Source organism: Eptatretus burgeri, chromosome 6 (genome assembly GCF_056783735.1).
Source record: "Eptatretus burgeri isolate ZD-2024b chromosome 6, Ebu_testis_v1, whole genome shotgun sequence".
Lineage (NCBI taxonomy): Eukaryota > Metazoa > Chordata > Myxini > Myxiniformes > Myxinidae > Eptatretus > Eptatretus burgeri.
This window is the reverse complement of record NC_140966.1, coordinates 26,501,020-26,527,494: the sequence shown is the minus strand read 5'-3', so window position 1 is coordinate 26,527,494 and position 26,475 is coordinate 26,501,020. Positions and strand designations below refer to the sequence as shown.

Sequence of the window (26,475 nt, the reverse complement as noted above, 5' to 3'; positions counted from 1 at the left end):
TGCCATTTGCAGTAAATGTGATGTCATGTGTCACAGGAGACACCTGGAAACCAAAAAGAGGTCAATAAAACTTTGAGAAATGCTCTTTCACATGCAGCAAACCCCATCATTGTATCCCATTTTACTAATTTTTTCATTGTGGTGTGAATTTGGAACAGTAATTTGTGGACACACTGTATATATTATAGTGATACCCATAGAAAATACACGTTTTAAAACATATAAGTTAAAGGGAAAGAGTGAGTGTACAAAACATGACACAAAAAGTACAAACTATAAAAAAATACTCACTCAGAGGTATCTAAAGGTAAGTATATAGTAAAAAGGAATTAAGTATCACAGGGTAACAATGTTCAGAGGTTATATTGCGAGTTTGAATTTGAGGTGGTAATTGTTCTTCTGTCCTTCCTCCTTCTTCTGCCTTCCTCTTTCTGTTTCTCTTTCTGTCTTCTTTGCCAGCACTGAGGATTTCACATCACATTTTATCACAGTGTATGACTTTCTTTTATCCTTGTAGAGCTTCAGGACAGACAATGTTGCATGTTTTTCCACGTGGGACCAAGATGAAAAGGTTTTTGCCATTGCCAACTCTGGAACAACCAGCATAGAGTTGTCCATGAGAAAAGTATGGGCTTTGCAGGTTGAGGCCGACAACTTTGAGCAATTGTCCTTGTGCCTTTTTGATGCTCATGGCAAAACTGAGGTGGGGTGGTGTTTGACGACCCCCCCCCCCCCACAAAAAATAGACATGTGCTCTCTTCTCCAAAACTACGCGCACAATTTCAATGACACCACCACAACCTTCATCACCCGTGATGTTCCAAAGCATATCGACCACATCAAAATCTGCACTCATTAAGGGAGTCTATTGGGGGAGGGTGGTGGACCCCCCCCCAAAAAAAATGGGTATTTGATCTCTTCTCCAAAAGCACCCACACAATTTCGATGAAAAGACCAGAACAACCTTCATCAGCCGTGATGTACCAAAGTTTGTCAACCACATCAAAATCTGCACTAATTAAGGGGGTCTACGTAAAGAGTGGTGGGGGGGTTTGAACCGTCAAAAATAGGTATTTGCTCTCTTCTTTCGAAACTACACACATAATTTTGATGAAATTTCACCACAACCTTTATCACCAATGACGTACCAAAGTTTTTGTTCACGGCATAAAAAAACAATTAGGGTCGAAGAGGTTCTTGGGGTGGTGGAGGCGGGGTGTTGAGCCCCCCAAAATATGTATGTGCTCTCTCTGCTGAAACTACAGGGACAATTTCAATGATACCTGACCACAACCTTCATTGCCCGTAATGAACCAAAGTTTGTTCACGGCATTAAAAAAGAAAAAAAAATCAGTCGAAGGCCGTCTGAGGGAGATTTGAGTGACTCTTGCCCCTCCTGATCGAGGTGAGCTTGAAGATGCACGGTCCTATTTTTTTTATCATGCCGTAGGAGCCTACGTTATGACATCATAATGGCATTCGTAGAACGCCACATCCGATCAGAATGAAAATCGAGGGTCATCTTGGAATAAATTGGTCGACAGAAAAGAACAAGCTCGAATGAGCTAAGATTCTCGTCCTCTTAATTATGACGTCATAATAACGAATATGACGTCATTGTGATGTATCAGGTTTGCGATAAATTATCTGTGCTAATGCACGGCTTGATTCCCACAAACAAAATTCAAACAGCTTGCCTAGTTTCGGAGATAATGGTACAGGCGATTTCCATTAGCGGCGATATTATGATGTCAACTTTTTTTCTTGGAAGAATTTCCAAAATCGGAGATGGTTACTACCTGCGCGTGGGCTTTCTGCGGAAACATGGCAAGTTTCACGAAGATCCGATGAAAACTCTGGGTTGTGAAACAAAAAATGTCAAAAAATAGGAATGACGTCATAAAAATTGATATGACGTCATAGTGATGGATCATATGTGCGGTAATTAATCTCTGTTAATGCCCTGTTCGAGTCCCGCAAACAGAATTAAAAAAGCTTGCCTAGTTTGAGATATTTTTTTAGGCGATTTCCATTAGCAGAGATATTTTGGCGTCATAACTTTTTTTTCTAGCAGGAATTTTCAAAATCGGAGATGGTTACTGTCTGCGCAGGGTATTTTTACATATACGAGTATATGCCAAGTTTCACGAAGTTTCGATGAAAACTGTAGGCTGTGAAACAAATTAGTTTCGGAGATAATGGTATAGGCGATTTCCATGAGTGGCGATATTATGACGTGAACTTTTTTTCTCGAAAGAATTTCCAAAATCGGAGATGGTTACTGTCTGCGCAGGGTATTTTTACATATATATATATATATATATATATATATATATATATATATATATATATATATATATATATATATGCCAAGTTTCACGAAGTTTCAATGAAAACTGTAGGCTATGAAACAAAAAACGTCAAAAAATAGTAATGACGTCATAAAAATTGATATGACGTCATAGTGATGTATCATATGTGCGGTAATTCATCTCTGCTAATGCCCTGTTCGATTCCTGCAAACAGAATTTAAAAAGCTTGCCTAGTTTCGGAGATAATTTTTTTGGCGATTTCCATTAGCGGAGATATTTTGACGTCATAACTTTTTTTCTAGGAGGAGTTTTCAAAATCGGAGATCGTTACTGTCTGCGCAGGGTATTTTTACATATATATGCCAAGTTTCAGGAAGTTTTGACGTAAACTGTAGGCTGTGAAACAAAAAAGTCCACAAGAACAACAATGTGAGTAAGACTTAGAAATCCTCCACGAGGATCTAAAAAAAAAAAAAAAAAAAAAATGATGACGTCATCAGTCATGTTGTTTGGCAGCTTTTTTTTTATAAGCTTCAAAAATCTTCTCCGAAACGGCTGGACAAATTGAGGTGAAACTTTACAGGTACGATCACCTATAAATGAGGAACAAAAAGTTCCCCAACTTTGGCGTTGTGGGTCATATGATTTGGCAGCTATGATTTTTTGAAGAATAAACCTTTAAAAATCATCTTCCCCAAAACGGCTTGACAGACCGAGGAGAAACTTCACACACATGTTCCCCAAGCCTTGGGGATACCAGGGTGTCCACGAATAATTCATCAGTCACATGGTCTGGCAGCCATATTGGATGGAACGAAAACTTAAAAAAAAATCTTTCTCTTGAACTGCTTCATCGATCGACATGAAACTTCAAAATTACGATCTAGTAGAGATGATGAATATAGGTTTTAAATTTCAACCTGATTGGACACGTGTTCTGGAAGAAATATTTAATGATTTCAATCTGCGTTTTTTTGATTGTTTTTTGAATGAGGCTCACTTGGCTGCACCTGGATGGGCTTGCAGGTGGAGGAGAAGCAGCTGAAACCCGAATCCTATCTTGGTTCCTCCTGATGACTCAATCTTTGTTTTTTGCTTGTTGATTACATAACACACCAGCACACAAACACCACACCAAACAAGTCCTGGTGAAGGTCTGCAATCTCCCATTGCTCTTTGTTTTTGTTTTTGCTGTTGCCGTTATGGCTGGAGTTGGTGTTTGTGAGTTCCATACATGTACATTTTTTATTGCTTCGAGAAATATTACGAGATACGATTTTATTTGCACCTTCTGTGACCTTTTCAAGGGTTCCTGCTGCTGTGAAATAATAAATTTTGCCGTTGGAAACATTGCATTATTCTCATTATGTGGTGGTAGTTGGGGGGGGGGCAGAGAGAGGACAGTGTGAGGAGGGGGTTGAAGACTTGGGAATGTGTGTGGGTGGGGGGGGGAGGGGTTGGGGACCTAAAGTCACATTTTACATTTTGCAGAATTTCCGTGGATCCCAGATAGTCCCGTTGGGTCTTCGGAGTTTTTGGGGACTTTGTTCCTTGGGGTCTTTTGGTTCCTCAGGGTCTTTTGGGTCCACGGGGTCTTTTGGATCCCCTTGGTTTTTGGGGTCTTCGGGGTCTTTATGATCTTTTGGGTCTTTGGGGTTTTTAAGTGTCTTTTGGGACTTCATAGTTTTTTGAGTCTTCTGGGTCTTTTGGTGTATTTTGGTCTTTTGGAACTTTTGGGTATTCAGGGTCTTTAAGGGTGTTTGGGGTATTTTTGGTCTTCTGGGTCCTCAGGGTATTTTTGGGTCCTCTGGATCTTTTGGGTCCTTGGGGTCTTTGGTGTATTTGAGGACTCCGTTCCTTGGAGTATTTTGGGTCCCCAGGGTCTTTTCGGTCCTCGATGTCATTTGGGTCCTTGGGGTCGTTTGAGTGTTTTGGGTCCTGGGGGGGGATCTTTTGGGTCCTCTGGGTACTTTAGGTTAAGTATTTCAGGTTACAATTTATGCCATTTTCAAGAAGATCGACTGAGTTGGTCATTTTGACACACTTCTGGTCCACTATCGGCATGACTTCCACAATTTAACTTCCCTTCCCTGGCCTAATGTGACCAAAATTTGGTAGCATTCTGTCCGGTGGATCAGGAGAAGATTTTGGAAGGAATTTACAAAGTCGGCCATTTTGACCTACTTGAAGTCGTGTGACCGGAACGAGCTTTGCAATCCTTGTTACCAGTCAGGAAAGCAACGTTGTTGTCAAAATTTCAGCCGGATGGGCCCAGCGGTTTGACTGGACAAGTGAGAAATAGGAGATGGACCGACGGTGCACAATGGCGATACTTTATCTGGAATTGCAATTGTGTGTTTGTTTGACTTGGATAAGCTCCTGAACCACGAGACAGAACTCATAGGGTAGTGGATGGTTGCGCAACCTTACTTATGTTTAAAGAGTGTAACAAATTGATATGAGACCCGTCAAGCCTTACGCCTTAGGTCACACCACTTTAAGGAGGTCAAAATGGTGGACTTAGTAAATTCCTTCCAAAATCTTCTCCTGATCCACCGGACAGAATGCTATCTGGAATTGCAATTCCAGATAAGCTAAAAGATGTAATCATACATTGGACAGAATGACTGAATACTGTCGTTTGTGGTTGTAATCATTTTTGCCTCAGGTAGTTGGGCCGTGCAAAATGCCATGACAAGCTATTTATAATACACTTTAACACAGAGTTCGTCCAAGGCAGAAAACCCCCTTGAGGAGGGGGGTAAATGGAGTCACCGCAACCTTTATCGCGTCGAATAGCTTGGATATGTCGATTCCTTGTCCCACAGTTTTTAATTTGGCCAGTCAGATCGTTCGATGCATCCTGAGGCCTAAGGCCTAAGGCCTAATTCGTATTTCGGCCTAATTAGGCCGAAGGCCAAATCTCACATCAATTTGTTGCACTCTTTAAGAATAAGTAGGGTTGCACAACCATCCACTACCCTATGAGTTCTGTCCAGCGGTTCAGGAGCTTATCGACGTCAAACAAACAAACAGACACTTCTCAAATTATAATCTGTGATGAGGTTTTTGCTTCTCGGTTGTCTCACATTCTGACAAAAGCAATTCTGCACCGTTCTCACGGCCTTTGTGAATGATCTCTTTCCTGTTTCCTTAAGATTACTTGGAATCGTTTCCATTTTGACCTTGAATCCCGAAGATTTCTCATCGTCTGCAGAGTTGTTCTTGTTTCAACGCATTATGCGTCTGTGGGTGTCTGTTTGAACGCTCGTTGTGTGAAAATGTGTGCACCTGAGATACTTGGTGTGCACCATTAGAGATTAAAAAACAAAAAAAGATGTGTGCGTGTTCATTTATCCTTTAAATGTTCCTGGAACCTCAGCATCCTTCCACATGGAATCCCAAGTCTGGAATCACAAATGCAAATTCAGCGATCTCAGAAACATGCAGTTAAGTGTTCCCAATGGATAGATGAAAGCCCATCAGTGCGCTTCCTACACCGTCCCTCCTTCCATCACCCGTACCCCACCCACACCCGTTCTTCGAGACCCCACACATGAGCTGGTCGCATAAAGCACAGGTCAGCACGGCGGCGTGTTCGCTGCCTCCGGTCCACTTTACGCCACGGCGAACTACCTCAAAATGCGAGACAACTACCGGTGAGGTCACCCGAGTGCGAGTGTCGTGGGGGGTGTTGGTTGGTGGGTGTAGTAGTAGTGATGTGGCGTCGGTGTTCAAAATGCGATGTCAATCACATGATGTGTGGTCATTATGGTCCGCAGGGTGGTACACAAACAGACAGCCTGACATACAGTACGAGGTGTCACGCTTGTTCTGGGTTAACATCTGGATGGTGAATGTTGTTGACGTGCATTCATTGCGTGAGGGGGGGGGAGAGAGAGAGAGAGAGAGAGAGAGAGAGAGAGAGAGAGAGAGAGAGAGAGAGAGAGAGAGAGAGAGGAGCGGTGAGGGAAAGAGAGAGAGAGAGAGAGAGAGAGAGAGAGAGAGAGAGAGAGAGAGAGAGAGAGAGAGAGAGAGAGAGAGAGAGAGAGAGAGACAGAGAGAGACAGAGAGAGACAGAGAGAGACAGAGACAGAGACAGAGAGAGAGAGAGAGAGAGAGAGAGAGAGAGAGAGAGAGAGACAGACAACAGAGAGAGAGAGAGAGAGAGTGAGAGAGAGAGAGAGAGAGAGAGCGAGAGAGAGAGAGAGAGAGAGAGAGAGAGAGAGAGAGAGAGAGAGAGAGAGAGACAGAGAGAGAGAGAGAGAGAGAGAGAGAGAGAGAGAGAGAGAGAGAGAGAGAGAGAGAGAGAGAGAGAGAGAGAGAGAGAGAGAGAGAGAGAGAGAGAGATCCATTATGAGCATTATGAGAGATCCATTATGAGAGAGATCCATATATATATATATATATATATATATATATATATATATATATATATATATATATATATATATATATATATATATATATATATATATATATATATATATATATATATATATATATGATGTGCGTTGGTAAAGGACGGGATTTAAAATAGCTTCTCGTGTGAAACATGCAAACTAAGCATTGCACACCTGCCAATGTGGGATACCTGAGTTAATTGCAACATTGGCTGCAGCACTCAAGAGGCATTCCAAAAACGCCGGCTATTCGGCAAATCGTGAATATTTCCTGATACGACAATTTTACCGTGGGAATAGTATGGATTCAGACAGGGTATCAACATACAAGGCCCATTATTAGCTCGTCCTCGGCGCGTCACAATGGGTTTTTGCTGTGTGTGTGTGTGTGTGTGTGTGTGTGTGTGTGTGTGTGTGTGTGTGTGTGTGTGTGTGTGTGTGTGTGTGTGTGTGTGTGTGTGTGTGTGTGTGTGTGTGTGTGTGTGTGTGTGTGTGTGTGTGATGTTTAACCGACGAATGTGGTCATCGTTGGTGAGATATTTATCGATATGCTGTCCTGATGAGGGCAAACAAACCCGAATTCAGGATGGCAGGCCGTTGTAGCCATGGAGACTCAGGCCGAATGGAGGGGTCCACTTGTATGATCATGCATTCTGGTTCTTCGGGATTAGGATGTGTGTGTGTGTGTGTGTGTGTGTGTGTGTGTGTGTGTGTGTGTGTGTGTGTGTGTGTGTGTGTGTGTGTGTGTGTGTGTGTGTGTGTGTGTGTGTGTTTGCTTGACCATGTGCTTCAGCCTTTGGGCTGAGGGGCATGTGTATGCCAACTGGACAGTCTTTTTTGACTGTATACTTTGCCATGAGGTCAAGGTGCATGTCCCAAGCTGTTTAAGTGTTCTGATTTTTAAACCTTTTTTTGTGGAAAAAAAACGCACCTTCAAAAGAGACGAATAAGCCCAAAATCCGATAGGCGGCTCGAGTTGATGTTCAACTGATGTTGACGATGTAATCTTTGTCTGTTTGACAGAGTCACCAGGCCGAGGCCTCCGGATTGGAGGTGACACTTTGGTGTCGGACTATGTCCAATGGAGATCGGGGGAGTGATCGTCACACTCCACATAGGGTTACAAATAGTCACAAAGCTGATACACTATTTACCTGCCGATCACATCATGTGCCTTCTTGTTGAATGGATTGCATTAGTGGGAACAATCATCTGGGAGACAGACAAATGGTTGTTCTTTGCAGATTATGCGGTTTTACCATGTGAGACATAATCCGCGGCGATGCTCACCATAACAGTCAGGAGGTGCGTCTGATATATTATTGTGGTGTTGGGTGTGGGGGGGGGTAGAGAATGACCACGAGATGGAGCAGTTGTGCCATCTTGCCCCTCCTCCCCTCCTCCCCTCCTCCCCTCCTCCCCTCCTCCCCTCCTCCCCTCCTCCCCTCCTCCCCTCCTCCCCTCCTCCCCTCCTCCCTCCTCCCCTCCTCCCCTCCTCCCCTCCTCCCCTCCTCCCCTCCTCCCCTCCTCCCAGCACCCGGAATTGAAGGTCGTCACTCCGAAGTCGACGGGTCGCTTAATGGACCGTTGTCGCCAATATTTCAACTGCGCGGTTAGGGTCTTTTTGTCTAATTCCAATTTACCTAATTAGCCAAGCGGTCAAGCGACGGGGAAGCCACACCCTCGGCCGGATTTGTCCGAACCGAGTCACTGTTACAGACTCAGATCTGGCGTAACCGAGCGGGAATTACCAAAGCCGCGCCGGCCCAAATAACAATTTACGGCACAATCGGCCTCCCTAATTCTCAAGCCCGAACCATACTGGGTCAATGAAGGAAAACACAGACAACGAACTGGGACATTTAACAGTTATTTATTTACAATAGGCAATAGAGAGGGAAACACAGAGCAGACTTAATCACGAATATAAATGCAGGCAAATGTACAATGGCAATCACTTAACAGTTTTACTTACAGACGAGCACCACACACAGACACACACACCCAAAAAGAGATGGAGCCGGCTGGCCTTTATTGGACCCTCCAGCAGCGGAGGATAGGCAAGCTGTGGGTCAGAATCTGGTCGGGTACCTGGCCGCCTCATGTGGTTTTACCGACTCGCACTTGTGGAGCTCGGAGTCTGTGGACGGAAACGGAGATCCCCAGCTTGAGTGCTCCAACACAACCCACCATGGTGGGACTCAAACCCATGAACCAGAATCCAACGAGCACAGCCAGGATCCTAAGAACGACCCGGCCAGCCACGAACGATGACCGACGACCAGGAGAGCCCAGCAGACCAGAAGCAAGGAACGACCTCCAAGGAACCAAGGAACAAGACCCACACGGATACAGCCCGCGATCCTTCTTATCTCTCCCCCGTACGGGGTGGAGGGATCCGCTCTCGGGTAACTCGCCTCTGGATTGGATGGGGCATTTTCGGGTGTCGTGGTGGTGAGCCGCGATTGGAGGAGGGGGGCGTGTCGGCGTCTCGGTGCTCCTCCCCTGAGAGAGGCTCTTTTGTTGTCTTCCCCAGTGTCGAGAGGGGAGACATTTTTCCATGATGGGGCGGAGTCAGAAACACGTGCATTATGGCACCGTGGTGTGAAGTGAAAGTTGGGCGGGTGAAGCACTTGTTCGCGTGCATAGGTCACAGAGAAACACACAGACACACTTTCAAATATATATATATATATATATATATATATATATATATATATATATATATATATATATATATATATATATATATATATATATATATATATCTTCTTCTTCTTTCGCCTGCTCCCGTGAGGGGTCGCCACAGCGGATCATCCGTATGATCCGCATAGTGATTTGGCACATGTTTTACACCGGATGCCCTTCCTGACGCAACCCTGGTCACCTCTTACGACATAGGGATACATATATATATATATATATATATATATATATATATATATATATATATATAATATATTTCTCAACATTGACTAATTGATATTAAAGATCGGTGCCTTCCGGGTGATGTAGAAAGATGAAATTTTGTGTGCTAATGGACAGCAAAGCCGATACACCAGGAAAATTCACAGAATCGTCAAACGTTAATCAATGAAAAAAAAATTGAAAAATCAAATGCATGAGTTGAGCGACCCAAAACAATGGAGAAGCATGGTTCGGAAGCTTACACAATGGGTAAGCATTCCCTTCTAGTGTGTATATATATATATATATATATATATATATATATATATATATATATATATATATATATATATATATATATATATATATATTGTTCTGAATTTGGAATTTGATTGCACACAACATACAGGTTCCTTTAGTCAGCTGTGTCGATAAGTGCTTGTTCCCGAGATAGCTCACCTTCCATTGTTTAAATGTTCAGAAATAGATTAGATGCGCTGCGGATCGATTTAATAGTTAGGGAACGAACAATGGAGACATCCCTCCCCCTCTTCTGCGAAGAGCAAGAAGAACCCTGCCGTCCCGTGACTCATGTCAACAACTCCCTCCCACCCGTGGCTGAGCGGGGGATGGAGCACGAGGGCATGAGTCATGAGTCAGGCCGGGAGCAGGGGAAGGGCGTGAGAAGGATAAGAGGAGATCGTCTCTTTGTTCATGTTCGGGAGTTGGAGTAGTAAGCTTTTTGCTTCGGCAGAGAGTAGTCGTTCAGCAGACCTTCGGGTCCTGTTTGGCTTGGGTTAGGGTTGAGGCCTTCGGAAGCTTTTTGCTTCAGCTGGCTCAGTGAGCTTCGGCTGAGGCCTGGCTCGGGAGGCGGCTTTTTGGAGGCTTTTTGCTTTGGTGGTTCAGTGAGCTTCGGCTTCTGCTTGGCTCGGGAGAGCTTTTTGCTTCGAGCTGCGTTGCTTGGAAGAGAGTTGAGCTGGTCGGTCGGCTGGAGCTGCGAGTGGTGATTTCTTCTTCTTCTTCTTCTTGGTTCGTGGAACTCTTTGTTCTCCATTTTGGTTCCCGGCTTGGTGCGACTCGTCGACCTTTTCTTGGAGGTGGTTCCTTAGGGGAAGCGGCGCATCGACGGGAAGGATTGGCGCATCGACGGGAAGGATCGGCGCCTCGTCTCACCAGCACGTGTTGAGAAGTGCGGGAGGATTCGCGGGAGCTCGGGAAGGATCGCAGCTCACGGCGATTGGATCCAGCTCGCTCTCGCTGGAGCCCGGGTCCGAACAACTTGAAGACCACATGAGGTGGAGAGGTTCGAGATAGGCTCTGGGTTTTAGTTCACCTGTCCTCCGAGCTGGAGCTCGTTATTAAAGGCCTCTGCCACCATTTATTGGGTGTGTGTGTGTGCGTACGTGTGTCCGTGGGCCCATCTAATAAGTAGGAAATTGTTAAGTGCTTTGTGTGCTGTAAATGTTTGCATTGCATTTCGTATAGGCGGTCGTCATTCTTTTGTGGTGCTTTTGTTGCTTGTATAATTGCATACGTGTTTTGCCTCGTTTAATTGCATACGTGCTTTATTATAATACATCTCCTTGTGTGAATGTTAACCTGTTCGTTGCGTCCATTCCCTCATTGAACTGCCGTATGGAGATCGGAATAAATAGTTGGTTTCTTAATAGCCGGTAAAGTGATCGGGTCCAACGGGACTGCGCGATAATACCCCGCTCAATTATCCCAAAAGGAAGCGAGCTGCTTGAGCGGCTCGTTTCCAAGTGGTCCCGTTGAGGTACAATCTCTCGGTAACTTACCCGCGCGAATAATTAGGAAATCGAAGATTGGGCGATTGGACCCTGTAGCGCGGGTAGAGTGCGGACAAGGTTGTGGTGTGGTTAAAAACACACCCGTGGCTGGTTTCCGGCGTTGATCCGGAAAGCTGCGGCTGGATTGTCCGTTCGGTGGGCGAAGCGACGCTTTTGGTTAGACGCGGTCGTTCGCACGCTGGTGGGCGGAAATCTACAACAATATATTATATATATATATATATATATATATATATATATATATATATATATATATATATATATATATATATATATATATATATTTGCGAATTCGCGCCCGCTGGCGTGCGAGCGGCCACGTAACTCGAATCGCGGCACGTCGCCCACCGGACGGACAATTCCGTCGTGACCCTCTCGGACTAACGCCGGGAACTAGTCACGGGTGGGCCTTTCGGCCTCACCACGATCGTGCCAATCGGCCCCCCGCGTGGCATAGGGTTGTTCGCCAAATTCGACCTACCTATGTACCCACACGGAGGGTAGACCGAGCGATCGCATCTCGCCGCAGGTCGACCCCGGACACGGGCCACTTTAAGCGACCCGTTCCGTACTATCGGGGTAACCGAGCGGTGTTATCGTCAACCTCGACGGTTCCGATTAATTATTGGGCGTATTTAGCCCACGACCAACCCTTTACGTGAAGTAAGATGGAGATTCAATTAAAGAAAAGACGAAGCGAAACGGGAAAAACAGTTCAACATAATTCACATTTATTCCGCGGCAAACGGAAAGCACACATATACAATTACGCACCAAAAGCAAATGTAACAAAAGAAACACAATGCAGATCTACTACCGACTACGCGAGCACACGTCAACACTTACAGAGTTTTACTTTACAGACGGCGCCGACAACACATATACTCCAAAGCAAAAGAAAAAGGGCCACCCTCTACGACAAGGGGGCAGACGAGCCTGGGGCCGAAACCGCATGGAGCCTACCCGTCTTGTGATGATCCGCAAAATGGCGCCGGTGCCCCGACTCCGCGCTCCTCCGCGGGCCTCGCTGGCACTGCCTGGAATAGGGTGGGAACGGGGCCCCCTTTTTGCACTATCTCAGCGCGGGGGGGTAACAGGGGGGGGGGTTGTTGATGCTCTGGGGAAAGAGGATAGCTGGCTTGCTTGGGTCCCGCGACGAGCGACTCCACTGCGCCCTCGACCGCGTTCCCGGCTTCTCCTCTCTGCAGCTCCCCGACAAACTCTGAACCCCGACAGACCGACTCTCCTCCAGACCCGTCTAGACTGCTGCTGCCACACTTCGCCGCCGCCACACTTCTCCAACTCGAGCCCGAAACAGAAAACTCTCCCCCCTCAATTCGCCCCGCGCTCGGCGCTTTATAGTGCGACAGGAGAACCCATATGCAGATTTTCGGATCACGATGGGCTCGGGGGCGGAGCCACGCTCGCCCATTGGACGGAAGAAAAGTGGGCGTGAATCATTCCTGATCCGCGAATTTGCATATATCAATTCTACTCTGACACGCCTGGAGGCGGGGCCAAATCGCCCCGCGCTTAATGATTGGACGGATCGGAAGTGGGCGTAATCATTCCTGATCCGACTTCCCCTCGGAAAGGCCGCTCTTTGTACCCGCTGCTCGGCGCACGCCCCGCACGAGGCCAGGACAGCCTGACGCTCAGCGTTCACAAGCGGCGCGGGAATGGCAGCAGAAGGAGGAGAGGTGAAGGTGGTGGAGGGTTTATTGTGGCGGTGATGGCCATGGCGACGCTTGGAATGGCAGTGATGCGATGGTTGCGAGAGCGAGTTGTGAAGTTAAAGGCCGTGAGTAGGGTAAGAATACTGATTCTGGCTCACTTTTCCCCATGTAAATGAATGGGGGATTTTCAGCGATTCCCTTTTTTTTCCCTAAAAATAAACCCCCTTTTTATCCCAAGGTATATTTATTTGTCTCCCCTTTTAACTTGGAGGTTGAACCTCATTGAATTGAACACCTGGGGGTTGAACAGCTCACTCATTGAACCTATAAAGATTTGTTCATTCTCAAATTCCTTCAATAGTTTAATTTTCTTTGCACAATAATCCCCATCTAAAATATTGACAAACAAAACATTTGAATCTTTATATTTTTTAAGATACCCCTTTTGTGTCATTACGAAATGATAAACTTCTCTTAATGCTCTTGTTTGACCACCTCCTGAGCCACAGGTTATTTTTTGTTAAGCCCCGCCCACTTTTCTTTAAGCCCCGCCCACTTTTGCTAAGCCCCGCCCACTTTCCACAAGGTATTCAATAAGCCCCGCCCACTTTTCTTTAAGCCCCGCCCACTTTTGCTAAGCTCCACCCACTTTTTGTGAGGTATTTTTTCTAAGCCACGCCCACTTTTCTAAGCCCCGCCCACTTTGCTAAGCTCCGCCCACTTTTCACGAGGTATTTTTTCTTAGCCACGCCCACTTTTCCTAAGCCCCGCCCACTTTTGCTAAGCTCCACCCACTTTCCGTGAGGTATTTTTTCTAAGCCACGCCAACTTTTTCTAAGCCCCGCCCACTTTGCTAAGCTCCGCCCACTTTTCATAAGGTATTTTTTCTAAGCCACGCCCACTTTTTCTAAGCCCCGCCCACTTTCCTAAGCTCCGCCCACTCTTCATAAGTTTTTTTCTAAGCCACGCCCACTTTTCCTAAGCCCCGCCTACTTTTGCTAAGCCCCGCCCACTCTTACATCATTTCCAGTTCATCTCTGACTCACAAAGAAATCACTAGAAAATTACAGGATGTTATGGTTTTGAAAAATTTCCCAATGAAGGCTTGCCTCGGCTTGCCCAGGGAATTTCCAAAGGAAACCACACCCACCAGTCTTTCTCTATAAAAGCTTCAAGCCCAGGCTCCATTTTAAACATTTGTTTTTGCTGGCAATGGTGTGCTGTGTGCTTGCCTGGAACTCTCTGTCTTGTATGGAACTAAACCTTCAAGTTGATGAACTGGATTCAAACCTCTTATCCATTGAGGTAAGATTTTTATTTTCCTATTTTCAAACTTTGATTGAAGCATACTCATTTAATAATTAAATAACTTAATTAATACATTATTATTTTCTCTCACAGGAAATTGTATCTGAAATACAAAATGAAAATACTGCTTTTGCTACAACTTGGAGCGAAATTGTTGACTTGGTTGAAGACCTTGTGAGCGACCAAGACCTACAGAACGAGCAAGACCTTGAGTGGGATGACTTTGGTGTTCCTTGGAACTCTCTGTCTTGTATGGAACTAAACCTTCAAGTTGATGAACTGGATTCAAACCTCTTATCTGTTGAGGTAAGATTTTTATTTTCCTATTTTCAAACTTTGATTGAAGCATACTCATTTAATAATTAAATAACTTAATTAATACATTATTATTTTCTCTCACAGGAAATTGTGTCTGAAATACGAAATGAAAATACTGCTTTTGCTACAACTTGGGGCGAAATTGTTGGCTTGGTTGAAGACCTTATGAGCGACCAAGACCCACAGAACGAGTTCGTCCTTGATGACCCAACCAAAGAGTTATACCTTGGAGACCAGCAAAATCCTGAAAAAGAGTTTTACAGCAATAGTACTCATTGTGAGTTATCAAGACAATACCCACTGAACAAGTTATACGTTGATGAGCCAGAATACAAGTTTTACCTTGGAGACTCACAAATTTTGAAAAAATCAGTAAATGAGTTCTGCCTTAATGGTTTAAATAACTACCTTGGAGACTCAGGAAAAGGGTTCTGCCAAGATGGTTCTAAATATGGGAACTACCTTGGAGACTCACAAATTTTGAAAAAATCAGTAAATGAGTTCTGCCTTGATGGTTTAAATAACTACCTTGGAGACTTGGAAAGTTGGGTTTATTTTGAAGACTTGAAATGCTACCACTCTTTGGGATTTAAACCTATCAAGAAAGTTCTTACTCCCTCTTTCTATGTTATCAAACCTGAAAGCCTTAAAAGACAGAATTGGAAGAAGAGAAAAAAAAAAAACGTAAAATATATATATATATATATATATATATATATATATATATATATATATATATATATATATATATATATATATATATATATATATATATATATATATATATATATATATATGTGGAAATCTCATTTTGAAAAAGACATTGTGTTGGGTGAGGATTGAGTTGGGGTTGAGATTTTGAATGTGAGGGTTGGGGTTGAGATTTTGAATGTGAGGGTTGGGACACACACACACACACACATACACATCAACAAACAAAAGTTAAGCCTTGACTATTCAGTTGAGGATTCTGTGTTTGGGGTTCACAGATCTAAGAACGTCCACCCCTTGACACACATTATATACTGTTATACACCTCGGACTTGGCCCTCGAGTGTCCACAACGGTGTATAGTAGGAGGGAGTGAAGCGCCAACCTATTGCTCCCATTGCACACACACACACACACACACACACACACACACACACACACACACACACACACACACACAAACAAAAGTTAAACCTTGACTATTCAGTTGAGGATTCTGTGTTTGGGGTTCACAGATCTAAGAACGTCCCCCTTGACACACATTATATACTGTAATACACCTCGGACTTGTCCCTCTAGTGTCCACAAAGGTGTATTATCTGCTTAGTTTTGTCTTTTGTAATTCCTGTGAATAAAATGAACCTAAAATCTCTTCCCCTTCCAAATCATATATTTTATAAGTCCAAGGAACCGTATCTATTACATCAACAATTTTAAAAAGTTCTTTCGTCCATCGTTCGGTAAAACCCTTTTCAAAATGAGATTTCCACCTATATATTCTTACGATATCACCAACTTTGAACTTAGGTTTTCTGACATTAATCTCTTTTTCATATTTTAATTTTGTAAATGTTTCTGATGGTTTCATATTTGTTGACGTGTGAATCGTGTCATTATACTTATCCACAATATCCTGAATAAAAGATGACCATTGTTGTGAACCGAGTTGTGTGAATTTTTTATATAGTCTCTCTTTTAAGGTACGATTAAAACGTTCAACAACAACTGCCTTCCCTTCATTAAAGGTACTGTATAATGTAATACTGTTATTTTTTAGAAAATTCATAAATGTCTTGTTATAAAACTCTCTACCCTCATCAGTCCACAATTTTTTAGGTTTTCTCTTACTTTTATTAAATATCTGTTGAAAAGCTAACATAAGAGTATTACCTGTTTTGTTTTTAAAGGGACAACCCACGCATATCTACTCCTCAAATCAATAACGGTTAAAGCATACTTGTACCCCTTATCATTATTGAGTTCAATCAAATCAGCAGACCAGATATAATCAACTTCCTTGGAATAAACTTTCCTTCTCTGAAACTTTGTGAATATTGGTTTATGTAATTCATCAGCTAATTGCTCTTCAGTCTTAATGGCATCATTAGAGCCTATAAGTTTTTTGAATTTCCAAGTCCAAGTTTCAATTTAGCACTAATCATCTTCTTCACGATGAACCTATCAACTTTTTCTCTCAAGGTTGGATTTTGTATCAGAGACAAATTATACAACATTTCTCTATCGGCTTCATGCTTTTCTTCCAACGTTGTGGTATTCCCATAATCAATATCGTGTCTCATGCACACTTCATCAACTCTATTGATTGGTTTACTCCAGGATTTAGGATTGTCTGCCTCATCTAATCTTTTATCCAAGTTTGTGCCTGGACCGCAGAAAGAATACCCTGGAAGATGTAATTCCCCTGGTATTCCAGTAGTTGTAAATTTACTTCCTGATAAAAACTTTTGTATATCTCCTCCGAGTTTGTGTTTGGAGATAAATTGATTTTTTTTTTGAACCACACACCGAACATATACCTTTTTGTATAACCCTGTTATTTTTACTTTTAATATATGAAATATTTTTCGTATTAGTTTTCTTTTTACATTTGAGACAATAACTCATTTATTTATGTGAAAAAGTCCTGCAGAGTGCAAAAACCTTTTTAGTTTCCAACATGCACATTTGAATCTTAATTTTTAAAACATAAAGAATCCTAAGAAATGCCTTCACTCTCTCCTCCATTTATTTAAGAAAAAACTTGAATTAAAATCCATATCTTGTCGATGCGAATAGTCTTGTCGAAAATATTGCAAATAGACTTGTCAATTCTTTGTTTTCCTCCTCGGTGGGTTGAGTTATTTTCTGTAATACCACCAATCTTTTTTGAATCTCACTGGTTTCCATATTTTGAAATTTATTCATTCTCTCTCTTTCCTCCCTCTCTCTCTTCTCTCTTTCCTCCTTCTCTCTCTTCTCCTTTTCCTCCTTCTCTTTCTTCTCCCTCTCTCTCTTCTCTCTTCCCTCCCTCTCTCTATTCTCTCTTTCCTCCTTCTCTCTCTTCTCCTTTTCCTCCTTCTCTTTGTTCTCCCTCTCTCTTCTCTCTTTCCTCCCTCTCTCTATTCTCTCTTTCCTCCTTCTCTCTCTTCTCCTTTTCCTCCTTCTCTTTCTTCTCCCTCTCCTCCTTCTCCTTTTCCTCCTCTTCCCTCTCTTCTTCAACTCCTTCCTCATCCCTTACTATCCTTGAATCGTTTACACCCCATAGAATATTATACATATATTCATCAGGATTTCTTGTTATTCCTGTATCCAAAATAATTTTTTTTACAACAGGAAACCAATAAAATTTCTTTTGAATTTCTAAAAGAGCCTTACCTTTTCTTAACCTTATAATTTTTTTCATTATTTAACATTCTAATTAAATCTAAAGTCGGTTTATCAACATCAGCATAATGCCAATCTTTTATTGAAAATACCTCATTCTTATGTTGTAGAACATATTTATTAAAATAACGAATACCCTTTTCTTGAAGGTATGCTTGGACACAGAAATGATAATTTTCTTGAAGCCTTCTTGCTGTCATTTATGTATTAGAAATATATGTTAGAATAATATTCTGGCACGAAACACCTCCCCATCTTCCCATAGTTAAATCATTTTGTATTTCCTTACTTATTATATATAATCCTGTTTTTTCTGTTTTCATGAGATAAACAAGGGCAAAACCATTATTATATTTACCCTTATTAAATTCTTTTATTTGTTGTTTACTAATCGTGGCTCCACAAAACTCATTCTCGATACCAAGTGCATAATATTCTTCCTTACGAGACTGATTTAATTGTTCCAGGTCTTCGAGGTTAATTTTAAATGACCAATTATACCCTAAATCATTCATATCATACCCCCATTGTTCTATTCTCATACAAACGATACGCCCTTCTTTATAAAAAATTATTTTAATTCGAACTGTGAATTCTGTATGACCTGGAGATAATATCAACACTTCTGTATCTTTGGAATACACAGCCGTTTTATTTAAGTATATATATTGTGATAAATCGCTTAATCTCACCAAGTCATTCGCGTCAGTCGGGCTTGGATAATTTTTTAATTTATAAGCATTTTTCATGTTAATATTTTTGTTTATATTATATTTATGTCGTTCAGCCTGTGCCTTTGTATAATAATTTGATAAATCAATATCCAGTTCTTGAGATACACCAAAGATAGAACCATCTTTACCAACATAAGTCATTTATATTAGATTAAAAATAATATCATAAAATTTTTTATTTTTGTTGAGTTGAAATAACACATATAGACATAATTGACCACAACACTTGGAATTTAATTCTTGGACTTGAAATGTTTGATAAACACCATTCTGTAAGAATTTTATGACTTCAACAGGTGGTGGAAGACCAAAACTATCAAAATAATATTTGTCTTGACTATTAAAAATACAAACCCAATGAGAACCGTTCCCATCATTATCTTCTAAGTTCATAATAATATTCTTTGTATGTTTCGGCACATTTGTTAATTCATCTCTCATACAAATAACCACATTATGAATTTTTAATTTCTTACAATATTTGGCAAGTTGTAAATTTGATGTTGTATTCTTTCCAAATTCTTTCAACCACTCATCAATGCTCATTTATTTATTAGAAAGATATAATCCATTACCTCTTTTCGTTAATTTTACACCTGCTTGTGCTATAGAAGAAAGCATATCTCCAACTAACAATCTCGCTTTATCAGGCAGACCTTCAAGTTTTTCAGCAAAATCTACAATTACACCACTTCCACTAATTTGTTTCTCCAACTCTTTGTTATGTCTTTCCAATTCTTTTTGAGCCTGGAGTTGAGCCTTCCTTTCGTTGGCAGTTTTCACCGCTGTTGAAATACCACCCGTCAATGCTCCAACCGCACTTAAACCAGCAAATAAAGGAATTAGAAATGGGAGAAATCCTCCACTCGTCTCTCTTATTGAATATTTTTTTCAACATTGGTTTTGTCATTTTAATTTTAAGTGAGCCAGTGTCATTCAAGATTTTAACCTGTTCTCTTGTGAGCAAAACATCAATTCTTACTGCTCCTTTTCTCTGAATTGTATTAACGTTAATCGTACAAGGCTTTTGATTTTGAACACAAGATGATAGTTTATGAAGATTGATTTGATTAACATATACCCCAGTTGGTACTTTGCCACTCATTTATTTAACAAAAAATTATGTGAGACTAATCATCACACCATTATCTGTATTAATCTGCAATTCTGTTTCTTCCAAAAGCAAACAATATGTATCAACTTCTTCACTCTCTCCTCTTTCAATGTATAGGGAAGTATACACTCGATTAGACTTTATAGTTTCCTTTTGAGCGCTCAGGTCAAACGCATAGATTGTATACAAACTTTTAAATGCTGTCATATCCAAAATAGGTTCTTTATTTCCATTACTTTCACACACCTTTTGGTAAGACTTGTATGCTTCAGCAAAATCATTTTTTTCCCAATTAATTTCCAATCTATCTCGTGGATAAAATGTTCCATCTAGAGAAACGCGAAGTTGTTTCACCTTACATTATCACTCAATGCATTATTCTTATCAGTCGCAGTATCACCATCTGGCTTTTTAAAAATCATCCACAGATATCGTGGCTTTCCTTCCAGAACACCAAAATTCCACGTGGAAGTAGTTTGATTGAGTTTAACGTGTTGACATCTTCTTTTGAGGTATGATACACTGAGTGGTTTCTTTGAGTTAAGTCTTCGATTCAACATCTCTTCTGTTTTAAGATTAGGAGTATATTCACTGATATACCAACTCATCTCCTCAATTACAAATTTATTCTGTTCACCAAAAGCACTACCAACACCAAAAAGCAATCTATTTTCATTATCATTCCTTTGTAGTTGAAATCTAATTTTAAGACCATACAGAACTTTATCATAATCACAAAATCCAAATATACCTTTAAGAGGAACTGCCACAGTAAAACTATTTTCTGCTTTTGTATCATCATTATACATTCCTTTCCTTTGAATATATCCAGGGTCTGTGTTTGTTCCCGTTGACATATCAGGAATAAAACCTTCGACAGACCCCTTTCCCATTCTATCACTGAATGTATAGAGTGTAAATTTCATCATTTCAGATACAGTAGAGACATAATCAACCGCTTCAACTTCTTGTGTTCCAATATACAATCGCACACTATCAAACATTTTCCAGAAGAAATCATTTACAAGTGTAGCGTTTGTGTTATTCCCAGCCTTAGTGAATTTAAATTTACACAACAAGAAACTTTCGGAGAGATTCAAATAGGTTTGTTGATTATTTATTTCAAAACTTTTTGTACCATTTGTATTCCAGTCTGTTCCAGTTATTGCATTTACCTTGAAGTAATCTTCTTTTTTAGTGGAGTTTGAGATAATAATAGCATCATCCAAATCATAGATACTATCAATTGCTTCCATACTTGTATTTATTTAGGAAAAAAGATGTTAAAACTTTTGAAACCCTGATCCAAGTATTTGAATTATTTTCTGTCGTTCTTGGGGGGACAACTGAGTTTTACCTTTCTTAATTTCTTTTATTGCTTGTAATTTATGAGATTCCTTCTGAGCATCTTTTATACTCTTTACAGCACCTGCTACATTTCCCACAGCAGAAGCAGTTGAACCAATTAGGTCTTTATGTTTAAGAATAGTTGAACCAATACCCATGAGAGTATCAATTATCCCATCTCCTCTAAATTGATGTCCGACACCCTTTTGTCTCTTAGGTTTATAGTATCCTCTACCAAGATACATACCTTCACCCTTGTAGTACGGAGAAAGGAACATCCCATCCCCTGTAATTATTTTATATTTTCCCAACTCGTGTTTCCTCACAATAACCATCGTATTTATTTATTGGAAAACTTCACGTAGGTGAATTCTGATGGATATAACTTCTCCATTAAAAGAAATCACACGATTATCTTGGTCGGTTATCCTAAAATTTACTCTGTGTATGGTTTTTCCTGACACAGGTAGATAAACCAAATTTTTAGGTTCCATATTGAATTTATAACCAATTGGGGTTGAGTATGCGCTGAATGAAAATATTGTATTTGTTTTTTTCCATCATTATAAGCACCATCAATCAAATCACAGTGAATTAACACCGAATTTATTCCTGAGGATATTTGAATGACATTATCACTGTAAAATGTCCCATTAGTTTCAATCTTTTTTGAGGAGAAACCCAATAACTCTCTAAATGAATTATCAATTGTGAAATCAACCTTGTAGTTATTTTTAACTTTAATCGTTGATTTTGAAGTATGTTTTTGAATGTTTATAACAATATTTTTTGGTTCATCACCCTGTTCTTTCATAAGACGAGCAATTTCGGAAGATATTTGAGAAATCTCGTATGCTTGGGGTGAGACTGTTATCGTTTTGTATCCACTTCCCGGATTATAACTAAACTTGTCATTTTTCTCGGTTATATTAAATAAGGTATTATAAGTTTCCATGGACAATAAAGATGCCTCATATTCTTTTGTTGTGTCAAGTTGTAGTGGGTATGGGAATGAAGATGTGTGGTCGCTTGTTGTGAAATTAAAACTCAGGATTGTGCTTCTCATCTTATTTAATATGAGATAAAATGTCTTTATATTGAGATTTATTAATTATTTTCATGTTCATCAACTGGTCTAAAATGGCTGATGCTTCATTAAAACAATTGTTATTTCCAGCCTTCTTACTGCCTTACAACAATAACAGTCTATTAACTAATTGCGATGGGTCATTTGGAAGAAAACTAATACCTGAACCAAGGATACTTAAAGCCTGAATAATGTGTTTCTCCTTCTCATTCTTCCTACTTTTACCAGAAAGAATAACCTTATAATTTAGAGTGTTCAGCAAATCAATATATACTCTATCATCATTATTTTCCATATCCAATGGTTTATCAATATACTTTGATTCATCCCTCACAGTTGAACCTTGTCTTCCATCTTTTGTGAGAAGAAACATTAATCTCGGAGTTAGTTTAACAGGGGGTTGAGCAGAACTTAAGAACCTTAATTCATCATTAAATATCAATACCTTTTCTTGAACAAGATGAAATATTGCTGGTTGTTCTGTTGGAATGAGTCCTGCTTTGGTTTTTGAATCCGCTGAATATTCATTGTTTTGAACAGCATTCACAATATAATCAGGGGATTGATTAATCTCTTCCAGTTGTTGAAATAAACCTTCATCATATTCTAATTCTCCAATATGCTCTAATTCTTCCTCCGTCATTTGACTGAAATCTTTTAACATTTGGAGCTTTCTGGGAGTATATTCCACTGTGGGAACTGTGGAAACATCTTTCATTTTTCTTGGGAAGTTTTTAAAAGTGGTTTAAAAAATTTCTCTTGTTTTCTTTCAAATACTTCTTCGCCCGTTAGTTTCTGTCTGCGTTTCTTCTTTATGTCTTCCTGTTGTTTTACAACTTTTGAAACCAACTCTTGATGTTCCTTAAATCTTCTTGCTCTTTCTTTTGTATCCATTTATTTATTGTAAAATATCATTTAATGAATTGTAAAGATTAACAGGGAAATTTTCCTTTTCTTCATCATTCAAGTAGATGTGTTCAAATAAATCCTTTTCTTTAAATATTTCATCAAATTCTTTATTAACATTAATGCGAGTTGTAATTTCTTCTTCACTAATCCTTGCATCTCTGCTTTTCATACGTTTGCATTGAGTTTCTTCATCAACATCAAAACCGAATGATAAAATCTTCACCCCGCTCAGATATTTAATAATTTGTCTCGTTCCTTCTGGATTAGTTTCTAATATCCCAACACCACCAGATTTTAGTTTCCTTAACTCACTCTTACAATGTGAATATTTTGTTGTACCAAGAGAAACCTCCTCAAATATTTGTCCTTCATTCCTCAATCGCATATGTTCCTCCACTGAAATATAGTGATAATCTTCACCTTTTATTTCTCCAGGTCTTATTGCTCTAGTTGTTGTTGATACAATGCGTATCACGGGGTGTTTTTTAAGTAAATTTACAATATTCTCATTTGTACTACACAAGAACCTTGATTTATGAAAGTTTTTTCCAGAAGCAGATTTACCCACAAGATTTATAATAATAGTTGTCATTTATATATGTAATTGTTTATAAAACAAAAAATATATCCCTTAATATCTCATCTTGTTTCACAACAATATATTTATATTTTTCAGTCGTGTGCTTCATGTAATCCTCAAATTTCTTTTTACTACATAATGTAGAACAATTATCTCTCCAAAAATTATTGATATCTATTGAATTTAACTTGAATAAAATAAAAGTATTAGCATTGTTTCTGATGGAACGACGAGGAAGTTGAAAGTACGATTGACTAAGATAAATACAATTACAAGAAGAATGTCTCCCTCTTGTGTAGTAGCTGTCCATTACCGTTTGGTTTCTCTCATTAACACAATCATCAAAGATAACGAGGTTCTTTTTTGATTTATCCAAATCTTGGGGAGATGGTATATCATCCGTATTATCACTAAGAATACAAGTTATAGGATTTGATTTCTTTTTACATCTCTGTGTATCACAAAATAGTTGAATTATATCTTCAATGTTATAATCATTTAGGTTTTTTTGACGTTTAAATAAACCGATTATATCTTCTTTTTGAAGACCAGCATTAAAACCTTGTGAGAGTAGTTGATACTCTGGTTGAAAACTCGACTTTGTTAAAATTATTAAATTATCATAATCTAAAAAGTTGGGAGTGAGGAGCATTTTTAAAAGTAAGCAGGTTTTTCCAATCCACTTGAACCAACTATGAGACATCTTAATGAATTTGGGAGATTTTTATGGTTGTTAAATTTTATCTTATTTTCCCAAATAGGTAAAAAATCATTCATTTATATATTTAGAAAACAAGTTATTTAATTTATTATTGGCTTTTTTAGAAACTCTATATTTTATCCTAAGTTCAGGTTTAATTTCAAGATAATCCATTATTTTATTTATACAATATCTTGTGTTGATATTTCCCTGAAAATTACATCCATGAATAATATATAACAACAATCCTTTGAACATTTCTCTTATACGTTCAGTTTCTTCCCTTGTAAGGAAAGGTGTGTTATCACCCTCATACTTTACATTCATTTCTCTAATCAATCTTGTAAAGTAATTCATTTTTGGTGTAAATCTAAAAGAATTATTTTCCTTTTTATATTTTTTATTATCATTAATTAGAAGATAATCACAGAATATACATTGTTTATAGGCTTTTGACTCTGTGTTTAATCCCCGTCTTTCACACGCAGGACAATTCTCAAATTTGTCATATGAAGAATCAGGAAAGTCGAGCATATTTATAAAGTAAAACTTTACTTAAACTTAAATTCATCTATACTTTCAGTTGTATATTACCATCGATATCGATATACTTTTTTTCATTATCAGATTCAACGACAACATTTTTTATATTAAAGGTAATTTTAAAATTATCGTTAACTACTATTGAACGAAATGTCATTTCACCTGATATATTAACATCCTTTATTTCATCAGGATTTACATCTTTAGGGTTGTTGAAAAAAATACAAATTTCTCCTTGCATATTACAGATGGTCTTATCTTTTCTTTCTAAAGCTTCATCCATAAGGTTTTTGTTCTTTGATACTTTTTCTTGTTTCATTGCTTTTTCTAGTTTTGAATATATTACTAGAAGGAGAGGAGAAACTTTTGTTAGAGATACTTTAATTGATGTTCTACCAGGTATACTAAAAGCCCTTCCACTGAAGGAAATTGAAGAACTCATATTATTTACCATAATAGTTTTTATCCAATAGTTGTTATATTTATCTTTGTTCAATTTTACATCCTTGACATATTTCTCAGTATCTTTAACAGATGAAGAGATTGATTGAAACTTGTCTTTTGTGTCTTGAAACATTGTATTTATTAAGTGAAAAAGTTGGAGGATAAAATGTTTTTAAGCACAGATTCACCTATAAATTAAACGAAATTTTCATCAAGAAAATTTTAGTTTAAGCAAAGTTTTATTCTATAAATATGGTGAATACAACGTACTGCGATGTTTGTAATCACGAATATAAACATTATAGAAAACACCTCCGAACCAACAAACACACATTTAATCTATTTCATCAAATATCTCCTCTTGAGATGGAAAGAAAACATTGTGATATCTGTTCAAAGGATGTTTTGAAGAGTAGTTATAATAAACATCTTCAATCACAAAAACACAAGAAAAATGAGTTTAAAGTAAAGGGAGACTATTATATTAAAAACACTGATGGGGCATTTAAAGGGCATATAAAAATAAGGATTTTTCAATTTGGAGAACCCGGTCCATCATCAATAGCTGAATCAATTGAAATAGTGAAACCCGATGTTGAAAAATTTATTAAAAAGACATTAAAAGAAATGAAAACTTTAAAGTTTTATATGGGAGTGAAAATGAATATGAAAAGACAAGATGAAGAACATACTCCTTATATGAGAACAGGTCTTCATTTTATAACATCATTTCAAGATTTTTTGAATAGTGGGGTTTATGAAGAACTATCAAGACAAGAGGAGGATGTTGATAATACAGTGGTAGGAAGTGGATTCAATATTAAAAATCATCTTTTTAGATATACACATTCTAAAATCAAACCCTCTTAAAGCTTCTTCTTATATTGAATTACCAAAAGAAATAAAA

General features: G+C 39.3%; 1 protein-coding gene across 5 annotated transcripts in view; it reads left to right on the top strand.

Moving 5' to 3' along the window:
- The window catches only part of LOC147024427 (tubby protein-like), a 109,330-nt gene that overhangs the window by 22,122 nt on the left and 60,733 nt on the right, over positions 1–26,475 (top strand). Inside the window, exon 1 of one of the 5 annotated variants that reach the window (XM_085884366.1) lies at positions 5,843–5,971. The exons of the other annotated variants lie outside the window; for them this stretch is intronic. Within the exon in view, the coding sequence (XP_085740492.1) occupies positions 5,955–5,971 (17 nt within the window). The 5' untranslated portion in view covers positions 5,843–5,954. Of the gene's footprint in view, positions 1–5,842; positions 5,972–26,475 lie in introns of those variants that run through there. 5 annotated transcript variants of the gene reach the window in all.